This window comes from Eptatretus burgeri, chromosome 11, assembly GCF_056783735.1.
Source record: "Eptatretus burgeri isolate ZD-2024b chromosome 11, Ebu_testis_v1, whole genome shotgun sequence".
NCBI classification, from domain to species: domain Eukaryota; kingdom Metazoa; phylum Chordata; class Myxini; order Myxiniformes; family Myxinidae; genus Eptatretus; species Eptatretus burgeri.
The window spans coordinates 13,386,236-13,408,741 of record NC_140971.1 but is presented as its reverse complement, the minus strand read 5'-3'; the positions used below and the strand labels follow the sequence as shown (position 1 = coordinate 13,408,741).

At 43.7% G+C, this 22,506-nt stretch overlaps 1 protein-coding gene across 3 annotated transcripts in view; it reads right to left on the bottom strand.

Annotated features, from left to right (window-relative positions):
• The window catches only part of GALNS (galactosamine (N-acetyl)-6-sulfatase), a 69,723-nt gene that overhangs the window by 29,376 nt on the left and 17,841 nt on the right, over window positions 1-22,506 (bottom strand). The window contains exons 5-9 of one of the 3 annotated variants that reach the window (XM_085845257.1): window positions 19,427-19,529; window positions 17,452-17,595; window positions 9,454-9,520; window positions 4,724-4,851; window positions 3,025-3,161 (exon numbers count right to left, since the gene is read on the bottom strand). In XM_085845257.1, coding sequence (XP_085701383.1) covers window positions 3,025-3,161; window positions 4,724-4,851; window positions 9,454-9,520; window positions 17,452-17,595; window positions 19,427-19,529 — 579 coding nt within the window. Of the gene's footprint in view, window positions 1-3,024; window positions 3,162-4,723; window positions 4,852-9,453; window positions 9,521-17,451; window positions 17,596-17,841; window positions 17,862-18,650; window positions 19,348-19,426; window positions 19,530-22,506 lie in introns of those variants that run through there. The other 2 variants (XM_085845258.1, XM_085845256.1) reach the window with 2 other exon arrangements.

Below are 22,506 nucleotides of genomic sequence, written 5' to 3'. Positions count from 1 at the left end.
ATTAAAAAGCACAAAGCTGTGATGAAACATCAGTTGAAGTCCCAGAATCTAAACCGAGACATTCATACGAATCACATGACACTGCAATCCCAGAAGCATGGTGTATGTAAATATATTGTTACGGAGTTGGATCTCCTGGGTGAACCAAGACTGCCGGAGATAAACTCCCATGACGCCGCGAGCGGAGGCGTACAACTTGCACGCGCAACACGCCGTGTGGCGCAATGCGGTTAATAATGAAACAATCGGGCACGACAAAGCTTGGCATGCGTTCGGTTTCATAATAATTTAGTTACATCAGAGGGCAAATCCATAGAGACAATGGCATAAAATCATCGGGATTTAATAATGATTACGACACATGTAAAAAGTAAATAAAAAGAGAAAGAACAATATTCAGAAACCTGACGGCACGCTTATAAACCAAGACAGATGGTCTAAATGCCTTCCCTACAACTAATCTTACCACACGCAGACTTGCTCTGGGACACAAGACAACAAGAGAGGAGACAGAAAGGGAAGAAGATGATGGAGGTAAAATGGGAGGCCTTCTCTGTAGTGCCACAATGGTGTGGTGTGGTCAGTGAGGGGGGAAAAGCGGGAAGAACTTCTTTGGCACACATTAGCCACACATATTGGTGGTGCTTGTGTCTCTCACACTCCTCCCGGAAAAGGACCACACAAGTCCTTTCACGAGTACAGCATTTCCACCTCCACAGCCTGGATAGACTGTAAAAAAGCACAGCTTTTGATGGTGTCCCACATAAATAACCAAACTGACTGAGAAAGCGATGGAACACTGGAACACCACATTGCTATCACAGCACTCTAAAGGAAAGATTGAAACACCTAAGATGAAGATGTTGTTGTTCGTTTTTCGGCTGCTCCCGTTAGGGGTCGCCACAGCGGATCATCCGTTATGATCCGCATACTGATTTGGCATAGGTTTTACGCCGGATGCCCTTCCTGACGCAACCCTGGTCACCTCTTACGACACAGGGATAAGGATTGGGTTTCGCCATGATTCCGGGCTGCCGTACACCCTCTCATAGCGTGGCCCAGTGCAGAGCACCCGTCCTCAAGCGATCCTCCAACCCAAGCCTCCGAGTAGCCGGATTACAGGCACATGCCACTACGCCCGGTAAACACCTAAGTTGAAGATATGATGTGGAATCTTTCAGGACGACAGCCTTTCACCCCTCCTGTTTTGCCTGACCTCGTACACACTGAGCTACCTCATTAATGAGCAAGGACACGGATACACGCTAACAACCAAGAGAAGAACCTCTAAAGACACAGGAAAGGTGACACATCTACTGTACATGGATGATTTAAAGCTATTCACACCAATCAACAAAAAAAAATCGACAGAACAACATAATTTAGTGAAACAGTACTCCGACGATATTCAAAAGGAATTTGATCGTGATAAGTGTGCCAAGTGCGCACTCGTGCAAGGCAGACTAACAAAAACGCAAAACATAAAAATTGACACAAATACACCAATACAGGAGCCAGACAACAAAGCATCACATAAATACCCCAGGGTAGAAGAGGGCCACCAAATATGGCACAATCATTTACGAAAAACAATGACCAAAGAATACCTGTGTAGAACGAGACCGATTGTGAAAAATACATCTCACACCGACAAACAAAATTAAAGCCATCAACCAGTATTCCAATACAGCTGGGGAATAATAAACTGGCCACAAGTGAAATCAATAAACTAGATATCGAAACAAGGATACTCCTCACAATCTACAAAATGTTCGACAAAAACCAATGCATCCTGAGATTGTTACCTGCCAAGACGAAGAGGAGGTAGCAGCCTGATGGAGCTCAACCAAGTGCACAGAATTACAACTGTCGGATTTGGCTGAATATGTGAAAAGTGGAACAGACTACTGAATACAATTTGTAAGCAAACACAAAGACAGCAAGCCAGAGAAGGTATTCCTAACCTACCTCGCAAACATTTCCAAACGTAAGTGCGAATAGAACATGTCACATATGTCACCGAAAGAACAATGAACACAGCCCCAACGATTGCAAAAAATACAAAATAAATATACAAGACAAACTATCAACACATATACACCGACAACTGAGAGAACGACAAAAGAGCAGGAAGGTATTTTTAAAAAGAGTTGGGCAGAACGGGCATAGATAAAGAAGGCTCATTGGAATGGCTAAGAAGAGGCTAAGAAGAGAAAATGGCAGGACTGTGTTAATCAGTGTAGATTTTGCAAGGTAGAAACAGAAAGCATAAGTCACCTCTTATCAGCATGTAAAAAAAACTCATGTCAGAACAGCTGTATAGACAAAGGCACAACAAGGTATGTGGAGTAGTCCATCGGCACGTCTGCAAAAACTCAATATCCCAGTTCCACAAAACTCATGGAAACATGAGCCAAAAGCAATCACTGAAAACAAGGAAGTAATGTTCACATAGGACCTGATGATCCCATCAAACGTCAACATAGGAAACAAAGCATTGCAACCACATATAGTGCAGTACTTACATAAAAATAGAAAAGGCAACATTACTAATTGAGGTTTGTGTACCCAGCGATCTGGCCTAAACAACGCAGAAATCACGAAAATTACCAAATACCAAGACCTCAAAAATGAAGTCAAAAGATCTCGGAAGCTGAAGAATGCCGGATATTGTACCAGTGATAGTTGGAGCAACAGGAATTATGAAGAAGAATAATCTCAAAGCAATCTTAAAAACCATTCTTGGCAATATTACTACAACCGAACAACATTTGGAAGCTATCCGGGGTTCAGTAACGATTTTGAAAAGAGCCCTCGGAACAAAACTTTTGGAATAAGAAAACTTCTCAACTTTGTTCATGAATCATAAATCCCTTACCAAAACAGAGGTGGATACTTCGAGACCTGGGAGAACTCTGTTCTACCTTCTGAAACTCGCATATGGAGATAACAACCAACGACACACACACACACATACACACACTAAAATCTGTATCTGCAGCATTAAATGTGCTCCTTTCACACCTTTTGGTCCAGAGATGAGGGCAGCACCATTGTCTGATGTAAAGAATACCAGGCTGTTAGAATGAAGGTCCAGGCTGTGTAGTCGTTCAAGCAGAGCCCCAACTGCTTGGTCTAGTTCCCTCACGGCATCACCATAACTGATAGACATGCAATAAGAGGTGGTCAGGCATGGTTTCCCAATCAAAACATTAAACAAATGTATGAATAAATGGATGGATGATTGTTTTGTTGTTTTTAATGAGCAAGTAAAGAAAATAAGTAAACCGTTTGACATAGAAAGCATCAGTGAGGTTATGCGTAGGAATAGGTTGAGATGGTTCAGAGCTTTCACATGCAAGCATGGAAACGTGGTGATGGTGATGGTGATGATGATGATGATGATCCTCCATTCAAAAGATAAAAGAGCCCTAAATCATCAGAGAAAGCAAAAAGTGAGGAAGTAATGGTCGCAGATGCTTCCAGTATAAGTAACAACAACAAAAATAAATCTACTTTCACCGTTCAACTCTCAAAATGTTGCAACGGATAAAAATAGAAATCCGATAATGGACAGAATCGTCAAATGTCTGAGGTGAGTGAAGAAGAGTGATTCCAAAATGACACACTCTCCAAGCTCTTCCATCATTCAGTGATGATTTCACAAAACATAACGAGGAAACACAAGTTTGGAAGCATTTTCTGGAACACTTGAAGAGACAATATTGTATAACGACCTATTTTCATGAGATTTTTTTGTTTTTTTAATCTGATATAATTAGAGAGTTCATAGAACACCTTAGCATGTGCAGTCTTGAGAAAAAGGACATGAACAGGGATCTTTTAAACCCTTGATTTGCGTTTTGCATTAAACAAGCAGAGCTAGGTGGCACCATATTTGTCTGAATGCTGAATCTTACTGTCACTCTCCTGTCATGGCATGAGACGGTGAGATATATTTTGTCCAAGAACTGCTAAACGGAAGATTTTTGAAAGTGTCAAGAAGGAGATTTGTGTTAAAGTATATAATTCAATTAAAAAAAAATAAAACTTTGTCGCATGTTTACCACCGTTGATGCAGCATTTTTTACACCACCTTATCGAACACATTACATTCGTTCTTCGTGCTTGTTGTTTGTATCCTTTATGATGTCCTTAAAAACAGTAAGTTTCCTGTTTGGAATTATTTCCAATTTTGTTTGACCACCAGACAGGCAGATCGATTAAAACAATTCCTCTGCGACTGGGATGACATTCCACCAATTTGCCAAATTCAGAGCCAAAGTGCTGCTAATCTGCAGGTTCGAGTTCTACAGTATTCAAAATATAAAAATAAATTGAGATTAAGTATTTCCTCGATCATAGACTGGCATCTGTAGACAAACAGACAGACCAGAGACAGACAGACAGAGCGAACCAATTGCTTAACCCCACTTTTTGCTTCGTGCACGCGGGGGTAATAACCGACTTACCTATTGTTCAAGACTTACAGCAATAATTGTAAAGCATCATGATTCACCAATTTCAAGTTTTCGTCCTACCAAGTACCATGCAGCATCTTACCTCACCACATTCTGTTTTGTTGAGCATACGATGACTTTTCCGTGTAAGCATTTGTCCTTGTAATAAAAAATTGCTTTCATTAAAAAAAGTTAAAATGAAAGTCTTTGTAAACAAAACTCCCTTCCAACTTGAATCGACAGACCGTGCAACGTTGACATACATGCCCCGTTGACTGGTTCCCAGGAATCGACGTGATGCGTAGACCGGAGCATGGGTTGCATCTGGAGCCCAGTACAAGAAGAAAGGAGTGCCAGTCACCGCCTGCCTGTTAATGAATTCCAGAGCATGCTGTGTGGTCCAGCATGGTTTGGGTACGGGGTTTGAGATAGAAAGTGCTTCAATGAATGAATTAAAAGAAGACAACACCTTTACCGTAATTGGTTCATTACCTAGTTATCAGTAGCAACAGGCGATTGTAAGCACAAAATGTGCTCCTGTAGGTATAAAAACCAGAGTGGTGTCAAAGGCACCCAATGTTTGCCTGTTTATACATTTATCGTTTTTAAAAGACAAGTCTAATATTTTTTATAAAGCATTGCAGTGAAGTCTGATCCAAATAATTTTCAAGCAATATATGTATTTGTATATTGTAATCAGTAAAAAAGTGTGGTAGATAAAAACATAAGAAAGGAAATAACTTGCACCAAAAACTTTAACCTTTTCACGCTCACACTGACGCTCACGCTCACGCCGGGGGTATCGCTATAGCTCTCTGTTCTTCGAACAGGCGAGCTAAAAAATTACTCCTCACAACAAGTTAAGCAACAACAATTTTGAGGCCTGTATTATTTGTAATAGTATGTTCCAGTATATTTATATTGTGGTTGAAGAGGACCAGCACCTTGATCTGTACATTGCATAAACAAACATGATATCAGTAGAAGCCAAAGTTGAGTAGTGTTGTGAAAACAACAATGCTGTCTGAACTAAGAATGCAAATTGGTAACGATACCAGTCTCCAGATTACCAGATGATGGAATCACCAGAAAGTTGAGTGGAATATGCTAATCGCCATGGGAAACACGAAGAAGCTAAAGTTTTGGCCATGAATCCTTCATCGGAGCAAAGGATGACTTGCCTTCAAGATCAAGACTCGTTTACCATTCTACAAATGATCAAAGACATGTTTACGTTGACAGAAATGGCTTTAATAGCATGTGTCCACCATTTATACCAATACAGATCCTGATACGATGGTGCAGAGGTAGAATGCTTATCTTATAACTATTCTGCCACTCCTCAGGCAGTAGGGGGCACTGTCTTCTAACAACGCCAGAGGGGCTGGGCAAGGCTGCAAACCAAAATGCTTGACTGTTTTTGCAATGACCGGCAGCAAGCGATTAGAGGTTGTTTTCACAAACTGGTTAATGTTGCAGCACTTTTGCCTGGTGTCAGAGGAGAAAATGAAAAAATGCCTTGGCAGTGGATGGGGTGCTGGTTCTGCAGGAAAAGTTGCCCAGGGCCCTTGTTCCACAGAGTTATTTTAGAGAAGCCCTGAATAGAGTACAGTGCTGCAGGATATGGTCGGTGTGGGGACATTGAATGTTCAGGAAGCACAGGTGAAGTTCTTTGCAAAGAGAGATGTAGTAGGGGGGCCTTTGGCTCAGCGAAAAGACGATGTTGGATTTCGTGATTGTAGCCTGAGCATGAAGTGAGGCTATGGGAGCCAGCGAGGTTACAGTAAGTGGAGGCGGGTGAGGTGATAAATTAAGAATCCTGGCTGTGACGATATCGGAAAGGAATGCAGAACTCGGACATTCAGGTCAGTGAGTGCTGCTTCAGTGCTTTCCCCAAAACCCATGTGAAGGATAATCTGCATGGCAGAGAGGGTATGACAAATGGAAGTGAGACCATGATGGTTGGAACAGATAATAGTGTGGCCAGAATGTGTCAGTCCAGTGAGAGAGGATTCCAAAACATCACTACGATGATTCTTTTAAAGGAGTTATTTCGGTGTTGGAGCGAAGAATGTTTCACTGCTTTTTCCATGGCTGGCAGCGAGGTCGTCTTTTATGAATGAGCTAATCTTGCAGCACTTTGCCAGGAGAAAAAAAGAGGGGGGGAGTCTTTGTGTAACTTTGTCGTGGTGGTGCTGGTTGTTCCAGCAGTTGATTGGGTGGTGATCCAGTTCTATCTAGAATGGTTCAAGAATGGGGATATTCTGACTAAGTTAAGTATGAACTGTGAGGGTCATAGAATGGCCTGAGAATGTGTATGAGTCTGGCATCAAAGACTGGTTGGTGGAGAGAGAATGAATGTTTGATTCTAGGTGTACCCAGTTCCACCTTGCAGTGCTGTATTTTTCTGTCATTTACCGAACTAGTGAAGGACCCGTCTTTACGGACAGAATCATTCCCTCAGACTGGTGCATTTTAGTATGACTTGTAATACCCACTCCCACTGGAAGGGGCGTAATGATATACATATTGAGGTTATCCACCAACCTTGAACCCCCCCACCCCCGCCATTCTTTTTAACTATGTACACCCCGAGTACAACCACAATTTTCTACTTGGTTCAGGTGTGCATGGAAGTCAAACACACACACACACACACACAAAATTATAGTAAGATGATGATGTTACATCTTTTGGAGCATGTTGGGGATACATTATTTTACCATACCCATCAAATGGGATAAGACTGGTTATCAAGCTGGAACTTGTGTGGAAATGACCCGCTCTCCTTGTGGTACAATATACGTGGGTCTTCGGGCCACGTGTTCTGCAACTGTCCAAGACTTTTGCACCAATGTTAGAGTATGTTTCCTCATCTGGAGCTGGACTGCAGGAAGGTGGATGGTCTATGGATAAGCTGCAATTATGGTTCATGGCAGCTAAATGTATGTGGCAGAGTGTGGCTAGGAATAAGCTCGTGTAATCTGGCCCGTTGCTGGACACAGGATCTCCTGGATTTGTTGTTGCAACTGTGAGAGGGGCAGAGGGTGGGAGTCAGCCCCTTCTGATCCCGATCGCATTCTGCTGCTCCAGTTGAAAGGACCAAAGACCGAGGAACACATTCAAGTGGATGTACATGAGTGGACTGTTGTAGGTGATGTAACGAGGTAAGAAGGGGATGTTAAAGAGAAAAGCCAAGAGTCTAGTTGGCGTGTGGAAGTAGACCAGAGCATTGACTTGTAACATGTGGGATGTGAGGGGTTGAGAAAGGGATGATTTGGAGAGGTTAAGAAAAGGTATGACTTCTTTAAACTTTAAAGACTTCAGAAGACTTCTTTAAACCCTCCCTGGAAAAACTATAGTCTCTAACCATTAGGTCATGTAAGATGCAAGGAAATTGAAAGCAGGAGTGAGGTTGCTCAACTCTGATGTTAAATCTCATGATTTTGAACATTCCACATGGGTGGTTAGCTGGGAACCACTGTGGAAGTGGCTCGACGTGTTTATTGACGATCACAAAGTTCTTTCGGTAGTCCTTATGTTCCAATTGAACTCGTTTTCTATCCATGCTTGCCTGGCAGTAACCTTGAGGACTCTCCTCTTTGGGGAAAGGATCCATGGGGATGCAATGTCTCAATTTTACAGGATCTACTCGTGAGAAGGGAGTAGTTGGCTGCTGCTGGTGAGTAGACACCGATGGATTGTTTTGCATTGTATATTGAATGATCGAAATGGTTCAAGATCAAATAGAGAAATCTCCTTGATATGACTGTGGTGAAGAGAGCTACTTGGAGGGAGATTAAATTTCTTCGTGCTAATGCCAAATCGGACCTCTTGTCGAACTCCAGAGACTGGGATCTGATGGAGCAACAGATATTAAAGTGAGGGAGAGATTGGTCTCGGCTTTCTTTGAGAATAAAGGTAAACAGGTCTTGTTTCACTATGGTCTATACTGTAGACTCTACAAGATATCTAGGCAGGGGAAGAGGTTGGCATGATGATTGTTGTCAGTGCTCCAGGGTCTACGAGCCACATCACAGGGCTTTGTGATGATGCAGGCTTGCTCACTGATGATCAACGAGGACTTTGGTGGGTGGTCCAGTGCTTTACTCCCGGATGTTTGCAGCATCTGTTGTTTCTGTTGTTGAATGACACATCGGAGCTAAGACAGAATCTGAATCTACTTCCGCTTGTCCCAGAGTCGAAAAGAGTCCTTGTCCCAGTTAAAGATCACAATGTGGTTAAAACCTCAGAGTTGAGCCTTTGTGCATGCGAAACGTTTTTGGTTGGATGTTCTTGAATTGATGTATTTTTTCCAGCTGCTACTGATTCTTTCTTAAATACTGTATCTTACTATTTAACCCATATTCAATAGGATTTTCAAAAGCTTCCAAACTTTATAGTTCAACAAAAAGAAATCAACTTTATGATGCAAGCAATGTTCCACTTGATGTTGCTACTGTATGTCACGAGTCATTTTTGACTCACATTTGCAAACACAAAACACAAATATTCAGTTTTCATTTTTATTTCCACACGTTATAATAGTCCCACTCCCTCCTGTCTCTAGTCTTCAATAAACACTGCCCCTCTCTCCTTTTATCCCCTTGTACACCGTCCTCCCGAATGCGATGTAATGCTTCCTCCTTTCCGCCCCGTATTCTTCCTATTTTCTTACCCTCTCTGTCCTCTTTTCCTTTCACCCTTCCTACTTCCCATCCTGCTCTTTATGCAACTCTGGGACAAAAATAACCTGGGTATTATAGAGTGGGCTGATGTTACAACTGTAGCTGTTGTAATTGCTAAAAAATGGGTCTATAGTGCCACAAACGCCACTCTTCTGCAGGCCAACGCCAAGAGTAGATCAAGTACATTCACATCCATGAAGAAACAAAACAGCTTTTGGCAAAAATAAAATTACCCGGGTTGTTCATTTTCATGTTAAGGCATTTATTTAATTTATTTATCATGGACGGACGAAAACAAATCCAACCTGCAGGTAGAGCTGTGTGAGGTTGGATTCGCCTGTCTTCTTGTCGATGGGAAATTCCTCGTAGTACCTTAGCAACAAAATGGTGAACGAGGTAACATTAAAAAAAGAATACTTATCATAGATTAAACTCAGTACAAAATCATAAGCTGTTAGTTCAGCTGCCATTGAAAACAACAAGTTGTCTTGTCCATGGTAGATCGATATTTTTAAAAAATGAAGATAACGCAAATATAGCTGACTGTTTCCTTGTACTGTCCGTTTGTCCCAGCTCAATATGCTGCATGCATACACAGTATATATGATATATGCATACACCCCCATTTTTCCAGTTTTTAATGAAATTTATTACTCTCAATAAGGTAGACGCTGATTGGTTCGGCCGTAATGACGTCACGGTTAATCCGAACGCCCATTGGTCGGCTCATCATCTTGACCTCGAGCCCCCATTGGCTGAAGCAGAGTTCTCCGATGATTGACGTTTGCAACCACATCCTGGAGAGAGGGGGGATGGGTTTCCCCAAAGGTCCATTCACCATTTGTTACTGTACTTCCCTTGATCTTTCCATGCTGAAAGAGACACAGAGATCGTACAAATTCCTTTTGACGACATAATAGTGGATCCGTGGTAAGGAGGAAGGTTGCTTCCAACATACGTAAATGAAACGAGCTCCGACCTCGGCTCAATATCCTGAACATATCTGCATTGTACTGGTCAGCACAGATAGGGTTGGCAACCAGGTGCTGTGCAATGACAGATTAAGCCGGTACAGTGGCCGGTGGTTGTATTGCTGGATATTTCTGCATGCTCGCACTGGTTGTGTTCTCACCTTCACAATCTTTCTTCGAATCGCCAACCAGGATGTGGTTGCAAACGTCAATCATCGGCGAACTCTGCTCCAGCTAATGGGAGCTCGAGGTCAAGATGATGAGCCGACCAATGGGCGTTCGGATTAACCGTGACGTCATTACGGCCGAACCAATCAGCGTCTACCTTATTGAGACCTGCGTATAAAGCACATGCCTTCACTTCCTTCTTCACTTGCTGCGATTTTTACCCTGAAGAGTGCAGCACGAAAAGCTTCGGTCACTATGTCGTGTTTATTTGTATCCATATTAAAGTTCTGTAGTACCAAACATCTGTTTAAATAAACAATTGCAGATAATGCTGAAATGTTTGATATCCATTCTGTTGAAATGTTGTTTGAAATGTTGCAGGCACTTATCAATTCTATGTACACGTGATATTTGGACAATTCTTAGCATATCGACACTGATCTTCGCAATCTCGGATATTATTTTTATGCCTCCGGTGATTACGTGAACGGTGGCATTATGTTTTCGGTTTGTCCGTCTGTCGATCCGTACGTACATACATGAGAATTTTCTCTGCAACCGCTTCTATTGACACAAAATTTTGACCATAGATGTGACTCATCATGCAGAATTTTATAATCATAATTATGACGTCATAAGTCACGTAAGGTGGCAGCCACGTTGGTAAAACGGGAAAAAAACTTGGACCTCTATATCTCCTAAACTGCAAGATGGGAAAAAAAATGAAACTTAGGAACCTGGCAACGACTCTGCATGGGGAATAAGAGTGACTTGACTATGATGCAATCAGTGAAGTGGTATCCCGGTCAAAATTCGACAAATAGAATGCTGCATTTGATCAGTATAAAATTTGTGAGGTTCATCTAGGGAAATATTTCAACACAGAAAAAAATATTATGGCATCATCCGTCACGTGGTTTGGCAGCCATATTGTTTAATAAAAGAAAAAGGAAAAAAAAATCTTCTTCTTCAAAACCCGCTTTACAGATTGAAGTGAAACTGCAGACAAAATGATCGACTATCGATGCTGAATAAAGTTTGATAACGATGACATCATAGGACACATGATCTGGCAGCCATCTTGGATTTACCCTCAAACCTTCAAAAATCTTCTTCTCCAGAACGGCTGGACAGATTGAGGGGAAACTTCACAGACATGTTTTGCATGATGTGGGGATATTAGGATGGCAAAGAATAATTGATGTCACATGGTTTGGCGACCATATTGGATTGAAGAAAAATATTAAATAATGTTTTCTCTGGAACTGTTTATCCAATTGAAGCAAAATTTATCAAGTATCATCAAACCACATGCCTGCAGTGTGGAAATGATAACATCATAGGTCACGTGGTGTGGCAACCATATTGGATAGAAAAACAGACCTTATCCGATCAAAACGAAACTTCACACTAGTGACCCTCTCCCAAATATTTGGCAGAAGCCAAATTTTTAATGCCATTGGTCACGTGGTTTGGCAGCCATCTTAGCTTGAAAACCGAAAATTTAAAAAGTTTTTTCTCCAAAACCGGTTAACAGATCAATATGAAACATGTTGCGCTACATGGAGCAAAAGCAGCGAATCACAACTGCAAAGTTTCGCATCAATTGCTACAGCGGTTTCCACATCAGAGAAATAGAGGGACATAATCGCATCAAGTCAAATGTATGCAGCAAGGGCAGTGGATCATAATTGCAAAGTCTAGTATTGATGGGTTAAATGGTTTCAGAGAAATAATTGTTTAATTATTTCTTTTAAAACAATGTAACTTGGAGATCATTTTTATATAAAATATTTGTAGCAACAGTAGTGGATCATCACTGCCAAGTCTCACATTGAAAGGCTAAGTGGTTTCAGAGAAATAATTTTATTTAATTTGATCGACTCGGCATGGGGAATATTGGTTAAAAATTTCAACATCAACGCTCAAATGGTCTCGCAGCCATATTGGACAAAAAGCCTTATCCGTTCGACGCGAAACTCCAGACGTGATTGGCCAACCATTTTGAATTTGATTAAAAGGACGTTGTGGGTCAAGTGTCTGATCGAAGCGGTATTGTATTGAAGCGGGGCGGCATGTTTGTTTTTTTCACCACAGAAATTTCACAAAATTTTCACCATCGATGCGACTACCCATGCACAATGTTTTTGTGATAATAATGAGGTTGTCATGGGGTGTGGCAGCCATGTTGGAAAAAAGGAAAAAAAACTTTGGACCTCTGTATCCCCAAAACCACTCCATGCTAAAAAAAATGAAACTTGGCACACGTGAAGTACTTACCATGGGAAACAAGTGATTTTTTTATTGATGTCATACGTCCTTATCTATCTATAATTCCAGCAATCTGTGTGTGTGCGTGTGTGTCTGTGTGTGTGTCTGTGTGTGTGTCTGTGTGTGTGTCTGTGTGTGTGTCTGTGTGTGTGTCTGTGTGTGTGTCTGTGTGTGTGTCTGTGTGTGTGTCTGTGTGTGTGTCTGTGTGTGTGTCCGCTGTTTCTCGACAACCACTGGTCCGATCGAATTAAAACTTGCCAGGTATATTGCCGGGGACCTGAGTATGTGCCTTTTCAAGGTTTGATATTAATCAGACAAGTGCTTCCCAAGTTATGGCCATTTATTTACCAAACCAATGAGAAGACACGTTGCGTGGGCATGGCCGATGGGGAAGGGAAGCTCAGCCGCGTTCCCCATTACGGGTTACAACGTATGGACTTCCGGATAGTGATGACCGTGTATTCTAATAATTTCTCGATTTCTTATGCGCATTTACAGATAAACACAATGCCCCAAGTTATGATCGTTTTCATATTATACGGTGCATAAATTTCGGTAACATCAGAGTGCTGGTATGCTCCGAACCAGGAAGTAATTTTTTTCTATCTCTTCTCTTCTCTTTTTGTTTTTCCTTGCCACGACATTGTGAAAAGGTAAAATACGTTGGCGCTAATTGAATAATTGGGTATTAAAACTAAATTGCGAATAATCGTAACTGCGAATAATATGCGAACTTCCAGGTCACCCACGTCCAGGCACGCGAGAGCGAAGAAACGGCCTGTGTGGTTGTTGTTTGTTGCTCGCGGTTTGAATATTTATTTATAATTTTTTTTTTTTTTACGGGTACGTACTAGTGACGTGATAATTTCATATGTCAATTGCTTGATCCAATCAGTATGAAAAAATTTTGAGGGTCATCTCAGGCAAAATTGCAATTGGCAAAAAAGATGACGTCATCGGTCACGTGGTTTGGCAGCCATGTTGTTTTTAATGTAAAACCGACAAAAATCTTATTCTCTGTAGTGGCTGAACAGATCAAGACAAAACTTTACAGGTATGATCACCTATCCATGAGGAACCAAGAGTTATCCGCCTATGATGTCATAAGTCACATAGTTTGGCAGCGATGATTTTTTGAAAAGTAAACATTTTAAAATCTTCTGCAGAACAGCTTGACAGATCGAGGGAAACTTCACTGACACGTTTCAAAAGCCTTGGGGATACCATGGTGTTCATGAATAATTAACAGGTCACATGGTCTGACAGCCATATTGGTTTGAATGAAATTCTCTTCAAAATCTCTCTCTTGAACCGCTTCATCAATCGATGTGAAATATTACAATTATGATTGAGTAGACATATGGAATATATGTTGTAAATTTCAACCTGATCAGACGCATGGTCTGGCAGCCAGAATTATTTAATATTTTGAATCTGGGGACAGGGATTTAAATCAAACTTGGTACAAGTATGTATAATGATATAATAATGTGGGCGGAGGCGTATCTGGCGACGTCGTAGGTGGTTGTTCTAGTTTTTCCTTCAATTGTTCTATGTCTCTGGGACAGTCAACATAGATGACCGACTTGAGATGCCGCGGCAGAAAGAAATCAAGAGTCGTCGGCAGGTCAGGTCAGGTATGGGAGCATGTGCCAGAACATCGCGTCGCTGCGTCCACTTTCCGCCGGTACTCCAGGGGCCTCCGTCTGGCCATCCCCCAGGCAGATGCCAGGCCCATCCCCATCTCCTTGAGATGATGGTCAACCTGCTGCAACCATGAGGCACGTGGTCAGCCCACTGGCCTCCTCCACTCATGAGACTCCCTCGCTGAGAGAATCTGGTGAGCAGGATCAGCATCAGGAAAACGAGCCACATGTCCATACAGCCGCAACTGACACTCACGGACTATGCAGGTAACAAATCTCATCCGAGTCTCTCTCAGCAACCGCTCGTTGGGCACAAAATCCGACCAGCGATAGCCAAGGATTCTCCGAAGACACCTGGTACCAAAGGAATCAAGTCTCCGTCTCAGATCCTTGGTCAGAGTCCAAGTCTCACACCCATAGAGCAAGACTGGAAGTACCAAGGACCTGAAGACTCGGACTTTCGTCATCCCGCACAGGTACCGGCAGCACCACACCCCATGATCCAGTGAATCCATGACTCCCCAGGCCCGACCCAGACGTCGATTGACCTCTGACTCGCAGCCAGCAGAGACATAAATATCACTGCCAAGGTAAGTGAATCTCTCCATGACCTCAACATCCTCACCACAAACAGACACAGACAGGACAGCAGCATCCAAGATGTCACCGAAAGCCTGGATCTTAGTTTTGACCCAAGAAACCCGTAATCCCAGCGGCTCCGACTCCTCATTCAGCACATCGAGGGCCCCCAAAAGGATGTCTAAAGTCTCCGCAAAGATGACTGCATCGTCTGCAAAATCAAGGTCCGAGATCTTGACATTCCCAAACGATGCACCGCAACTTGATCTCTCCGACATCCTCCCTAAAATCCAGTCCATACAAGTGCTGAAAAGTGTGGAGGCAAGTACACATCCCTGACGAACTCCAGTAACAACTGGAAATAAGTCAGAGGTGGTACCACCACACTTCACAGCACTCTCAGTACCAGAGTAGAGTTCAGACATCAGATCGATCAGTTTTGGTGGCACCCCACGAAGACCAAGAATCCTCCAGAGGACATCCCGATTCACTGAATTGAACGCTTTACAGAGATCAACATAGGCTGCAAGCAGCCCCTGCTGAAACTCTTGTCTGCGTTCGGTGAGGACACGAAGGGCAAGGATATGGTCAATCGTTGACCTCTTTGGTGTAAAGCCTGACTGCTCTGGGCGCTGGTGCTCAAGCAGATGGTGGCGAACCCTATCAAGAATTATCCGAGCAAAGACCTTGCCCGGCACTGAGAGCAGCGTCACCCCTCGGTAGTTGTTGCAGTCTTGGCGATCACCCTTCCCTTTCCAAAGAGGGACAACAAGGCCCCTCTTACAGTCAGTTGAGATGATGCCTGTGTTCCAGGTAGAGCACAAAACTGCATGCAACGACACGAGTGCAGCATTTCCACCAGCCTTGAGAAGTTCGGCATGGATGCCACAGATCCCTGGAGCTTTACCCCGTTTCAACTGGTTCACCGCAGCCCGTGTTTCCACAAGCGAAGGTGGACCACAGTTGATTCGTGGGTCAGCAACAGGGATTGTAACACCCTTTACGTCCAACTCGACAGTTGGGGGATCAGCCTGGTACAACCGCTCAAAGTAACCGGCCCAGCGGGCCTTCACTTCAGACTCCTCTGTCAAGAGCCTACCACTCTCTGCTCGAACTGCAGTGCTCCGAGGGATGGGCTTGGATGAACGTAATGCGCGAATTCCCCTGTAAGCGGGATGAGAATCACCTGTCCACAGGTGATGCTCTACCCCTCACAGATTCCTCGCACATAGGCCTCCTTGTCCACCCTCAGTGCACGTACAGTTTTACGCCTCAGCTCCCTGAACAGCTCAGCTCTGCCATTCAGCCTGGCCCTGCGACTCTGGTCAATGGTATCCAGTGTCCCTTGATAGACAAAATTCTTCTTTGCCCTGCGGTGAGTTCCAAGACATCCACCGGCAACATCAAGGACGGTGGTCTTGAAGGTGCTCCACAACTCTTCAGGACCCCCCAAAGCACCCAGACCCCCCAAGTGTCCACTCAGCCTGTTCGCAAACTCCTCAGCTACTCTCTCATCCCTGAGCTTGGCAACATCCAGCCTAGGCTGGGATGGTACCATTCTCCAGGATTTAAGGTGCAGCTTTAGAGTTGCTACAACAAGCCTGTGGTCAGTATTGAGGAACTGAGCACTCTGGTAGACCCTGCAGTTCTGGATCATCCTCCAACGACCGTCAATGAGGACATGGTCAATCTCCTTTGCCACACCGCCAGCGTTGGAATACCAAGTCCAGTGATGAGCTTGTAGGCGCTGAAACCATGAACCAGCCACCCTAAGTCCATGACTTCGTCGGCTCTGGTGACCAAATTCCGATCTGGCTCCTGACTTCTGGCATACCATCGGTTAACAAACTGTTCTGCCATCTGAGCTTGAAGAGTTCCATTTCAAGTCTGGCTTGTCATTCAGTCCAATCACCTGACAATATGTTGTAATTGGTGTGGTGTATTCATAATTATATTTTAGATCATAGGTACCTTGTGTATTATATAAGGATTCACTGTGGAGTGACACAACCTTGCGTATAGACATGCATCTGCGAATAAAGTAGCTCCATGCCTGCCATCTTCCATGCCTGCCATCTTCCATGCCTGCCATCTTCCATGCCTGTCGTGATTACTTTGAGCTACTCATGTCCTGATCACATATGCAATAATTGGCATTTCTGAGCTTTCCCCTGGACTCCATTACAACATTTTCCTTTTCTTAAATCTGTAAATGGGTTTCCTATGGCCCATGTCATCCAAATGCTACCCTTCCTTCAAGTCATTTTGGATAGTAGCTCATCATTTTCTGAAACTCCATGCTTTCTCATGATCTTTAATAATTTACCAATCTTACACACCGGTTCATCCCCTTATATCCACCTATTTATACACCATTCTGTTGCATTGCTATGTAAACCTCATATTCTGGTGTTTTACACTTTAATGAGCCTCGTTATATCATATATGATTCAGAAAAGAACTCGGTCTCTCTGTCGCATCCAAGTTTCTTGAAGCCCATGATAAACAAGCTCAATTTATTAAAATAAATCATTATTAAACCGACATCTGGGCTTGTCTAATTTCGTGTAAAAATTGACGTGCAGAGTCAAAATACAGAAACGTTTGACGACCCACTGTCCACTTCATTATTAGTGTAGGATGCATGAGCCAATGCAGACATGCGTACCGCCCGACCATCTGTGCGCCGTCATATACTGGGATGTTTGGTCTGTCCAAGTCGTTAAAAGGACCAAAGTGGCAGTTAGGAGACCCAAACCACTCATGGAAGCCATGTTTAAGAGGGAGGAATGATGCACGATGACCTAGGTGCCTGCAAAATAGAAACAATTGATCAAATTTAATTGATACACTTTAAATTTAAAAAAAGTTTCCCAGTTATGTTTCATGTAAACAACTGTTGAGAAAATAAAATGCAAAAAATGGTGATTAAAAAGTGACATAACAATGGCAATAAAAGCTAAATGTTAAGGTTTAAATGAGTATAGTCCTCTATAATTAATAATATTAATAATGACATGGTATGCAGGTTGAAAAGGAAAAAGGGATGGATGTTTACATGGGATCTCTGATGAAGTGGAGGCAGGAGTGGAGGAGGGAAGAGCTGCAACATGGTGGGGAGCCAAACATGGGGAAGAGAAGACACTTGTAGTTGGCATGTGGTGAAATGCCATTAAAATACAAGTCTTATTGGTAGTGGGTGCACGAAAGGCATCATGGATTGGACCGGTGAGCCACTACTTGTAGCAGCCTCACTGTGGGAAAGAGAGCCCAGAGCTGGACTGAGTGAGACGGATAGCAAGATGGCATAACTCTAAACATACGAGGGGCTTGTGGTCCACATAAAAGAAAAAAATCTTCAAAATTTGGAGTCAGCTGTGAAAAGGAGAAGAGTGATGTAGATGAGGAATAAGATTGAGTCCAATATACTGCCTTGGGGCACGCCAGCCCCCATTAAGGGAAGTGAGGATTCAATGATAGCAACCTCTTAACTGTGTGAGTGGAAGAAGGTAAAAATGTGTGAGGGAGATCTTACAGATCTTACAGGTCGTGAGGCTTGGCAAGCAGAGCAGTATGTCAGACTGTTGATTGCCTAAATTTGTCCAGGGAGATAGTCCGAAACTATTGTTTGCGATATAAGTTATCCGACCATTTCTGAGATAGGAACAGCAGCATGTGCAGACTTAAGTGACTAGGATTTAATCCAAACTGATCATCAGTGAAAAAAAAAAAAAAAGGATGAAATCAACAGGATGTTGATTGAGGTATTAATGGTCAGAGATCAGTATTTACGAAAAGAGCAATGACAATGTCAGTGGTCATGATAGATTCCATGACTTTTATCGATCTAATTGGAAGTAAGCTTACTCATCTGTAGATGAGAGGATCTGGTTTGGCACTCTTCTTGTGAACAGGAGTGATGTTAGTGTCTTCCAGGCAGACAAGATATGACCGTAGGAGGATACGCCGAAGAGCACAGATAGAGGAGAAGTGAGAACAACAGGGCAGGAGTTGAGACCAGGTACCGACACCATCTGGGCCCATCGCCGTAGTAGCATCAAAACTGGACAGACCATTCTCTACCTTCTCGAGTGAGGACACAAAGTCCAGCAGATAATCAGTATGAGGGGGTTAGATGGGGCAGAGCGTTTGAAGTGAGGGAGGGAATTAAGGAGAATACACCAGAGAGATATAACAAAGCACCACCAAAACGTTGAGGATGGAGACTGGTTATATAGTTCAGCCTTGAGATTTGCAAAAGTATTTTTTCTAGCTTGCCTATAGGTGGAAGCACACTTGTTGCATACTTTTCACAGTGACCTAAAGTTGCACTCCGTCTTGTCTTGTCTCGTCTCCGTTGATTTGGCATATGCAGGCTAGCTGTACTTCACCAACTTTCTATGGAAAGTTTATGTCATTACCAGCAATGGCGCCAATAGGAGTTTTAAACAAACAGTTCGAGGTCGATCACAAAATGAACACCGTTGATTGGGAATTTAATGCGATTCGAAATGGGAAACTCAGCTTTGAAACAACTTTTTCAGAACTCTTATCATGTTGTACATTTGGCTGGAATTCAATTGTTCACATCAAACACAACGGTTACAAAAGCCCAATTTAATTTGCCTTACCATGTAACTCACCATTTTCCAACAATCTTGCTGACGTAGCCAGCTTTGTGCAGCATTTTTGGTAATAATATCTCCGTATTAGAGATCCCTTCAACAATATATTGGGGTGTGTAGGCTGCAAGAAACCGGCAAAATGACAAAAAAAAAAAAGATTGAATATTACAATAAATATTGATTTATTAAAGTGCACAACTCAAACAAATTATATCAAAACCCGATCAATTATAACTTTTATGTATCTACGAACATTTTTCAAACATGAGTATATGTTTCAAACATGTTTATACTTATTTGCTTTAAAGTTTAAATGATGACATGTAAACATTCCCACAACCAGCACCTCACTGTGGACACTTTTGGAGATGAGCTGCAAGGTCACATGACAAAATGATGTCATCATAGTACTTTGGTTCCGAGTTGTCGCAGGAAGTACCATTTTTTTTAACTGCTTACAACAAGTGCATAAATATGATTAGTATTGTGCTGTGTCAGTTTTTCAAGTTATCAACCAGACAGACAAACAAAGCAAAAAACAGAGAATATTAAGATTCAGATGGAGAAGGCCATAAATAATATTGTTGCGGGCCGGCGGGGTCGGGTGAGAAGACCACAAGGTGGGGGAAGCTACGTCGATTCCCACCAGACTCCCCGGAATTGTAGGCCGTCGCTCACGGATAATTCCGTGACGCGACGGGTCGTTTAACCGACCGTGGATGCCAATAACTCAACCGCGTGACCTAGGGTCCTCCCATCTATAGAATCGGGTTACCTAATTAACCACGTGGTTTGATTACCGGGGAACCACGCCCTCGGTACGCCTTGTCCGAACCGGATCGGATGCAGCCGAGTGACACTGCCAAGGACGTACCGGCTAGAAGGAACGGATCATTGGGAATAAAGACCCGGCTAAACTTAGATTCGAACCATGCTGGACCAATGAGGGAAAAGACAAAAGGTGAGCTGGGAACATTTCTACAACAATTATTTATTTACAGCAAGCGAGGAAAAGCATGTGGCACAACAAAGGTTTATTGGGTATGTAACGCAGGGAGAGAGGAGAGGGGTGTGGGGGGTGCGACAATTATACAAGCAACTTACAAAAGCAGACAGTGCAGACTTGACGCGAGATTATTCACAGTAACAACAATAAAAGATCTTCTACAGGCTTACTTCACAGACAGGCGCCAGCACACTCAGACACACACACAGAAAAAGAAGAAACCCCAATGAAAAAAAGGACTTTTGCAGCCAGGGAGGGAGGGGGTTGAGGTTACAGCTTTCGGTGCCTGGGCGTTTCGGGGGATGGATGCTCCGTGGTGCGGCACCCGACAATAGCCACGTTGTTCTGGCCACAGCCGCACGTGTGGAGATGGTGTTCCGAACAGGAGGAGCTTGAATGGAGAAGGGAGGAGTCCAGAGGGCGAGGCTGGAGCAGTAGGCGGGACCAGGCAGGAGGCTTGGTCGAGAAGCAGGAAGCGAGGTCATGTGGGCGGAGACGAGGAACAGAAGGCGGGCCGTCGAGGTGAGACTTGGGTGGAGTCAAGTAGCAAGAACACTCCGCGTGAAGACACCCACACCGAACACACACAACAACTACCACACGGAGGATTTCTCAGTGTTTTATGAAGCCCGGAGGTCGGGGGAGGGGCCATGCCGAATCCGATGTCATCGCCTGAGTCAGCCTTCCGACTGGCCCCGACCCCTCACGTGGTCCGCCATCCTGGGCCGGGTTTCGGCCAGACGCCGGTATAGCCCGCCCACCTGGGTGCAAAAGCGTACGTGACACGCCACACATGTCTGGCCACGGGTAGACGGTGGAAGCTCAAAGCGCCAGTCTACTCCATAGTGCACGTTGCGGTTTTACCTCAGAAGTGATCGTTGGGGAGGGTACCGTGGGTTGTCATGCTGTGGTATGCGAGACGAGGGGCAAGCGAGGCAGATTTACCTCAGAAAAGCAAAGGTGGGAATAAAATAAAAGGGAAAAATGATTTAATAATCCTAACTAATCGCCCATCGCAACGCACTCCCTTGTCCTCCCACGACACAAAAGGAAGGGGTCTATCTGCACGTATATTATTGGCATAACTGACTCGGGACACCTATCTGTTGTATGTATGCGGTTCCGAGAACCGCAACAATATGAACTTTTTATATTTTGTATACACTGTCCAGGCTCGTATGAGAGCTCACACAGAGAAACACACAACAAGGGGAGCAGCAGACAAGAGGGGTGGGAGAGGGAAAGAAAAAAACAGTGGGGAACAGAGACATTAGGAGATCTGTGGAAGAGAGAGGGATGGGGCGGGGAACATGGGGTATACAAGATGAACAAGACAGGGACTTTCAGGTCCTTACACTACAGGGACTTTCAGGAAGGAAAGCAGGGAAATTGAAGGAGGTGGGTTTGGGGTGGATTAACGGTGGTGGAAAAGATTGTGGTTTTGGATGGGGGAAGATAAGAGGTTGTGGTGAACAACTGTTTTGAAGACCTGGAGGGGAAGAGTGGGATTGAAGAGAGTGTGGGAGTTTGTTCCAAAGGCAGGAAAAAAAGAGGATTGAAAGAGTGAAGGTGAGCAGTAATTCGTGATTTGGTAGTTTTACCAGAAGGGGGTTGCTGGCAGACCTTGAGCGCCCTGCAGAAATATGGGGGGGGGGGGGGAATATGGGAGATATGGGGAGATAAATATGGGAGAAATATCTCAGACAGAGCAAGGGGGTCGAGGCCGGAGAGGAGACGGTAGAAGACAGAAAGACTACTGACCTGCCTGCGGTGAGAGAGAGTGAGAGGCCCAAAGACTCAGCCTCACCGCGGGAGATACCAATGATCCTAAATGCCTTGGTTTCCATAGCATGAAGCTGAGAAAGGTGAGAGGTGGGAGCACCAGCCCAGAGGGGAGAGCAATACTCCATCAGGTTGTGGAAGAAAGCTTTGTATGTGGTCAGGAGCTCAGGTGTATCAAGGAAAGACTTTGCATGACTGAGGATGCCCATTCGGCGACTGAGTTTGGAGGCCAGCTTGGAAATGTGGCTTTCCCAGGAAAGATAATGGCAGATAGTGAAACACAGAAGCTTGAATGAAAGGACTTCTTCAA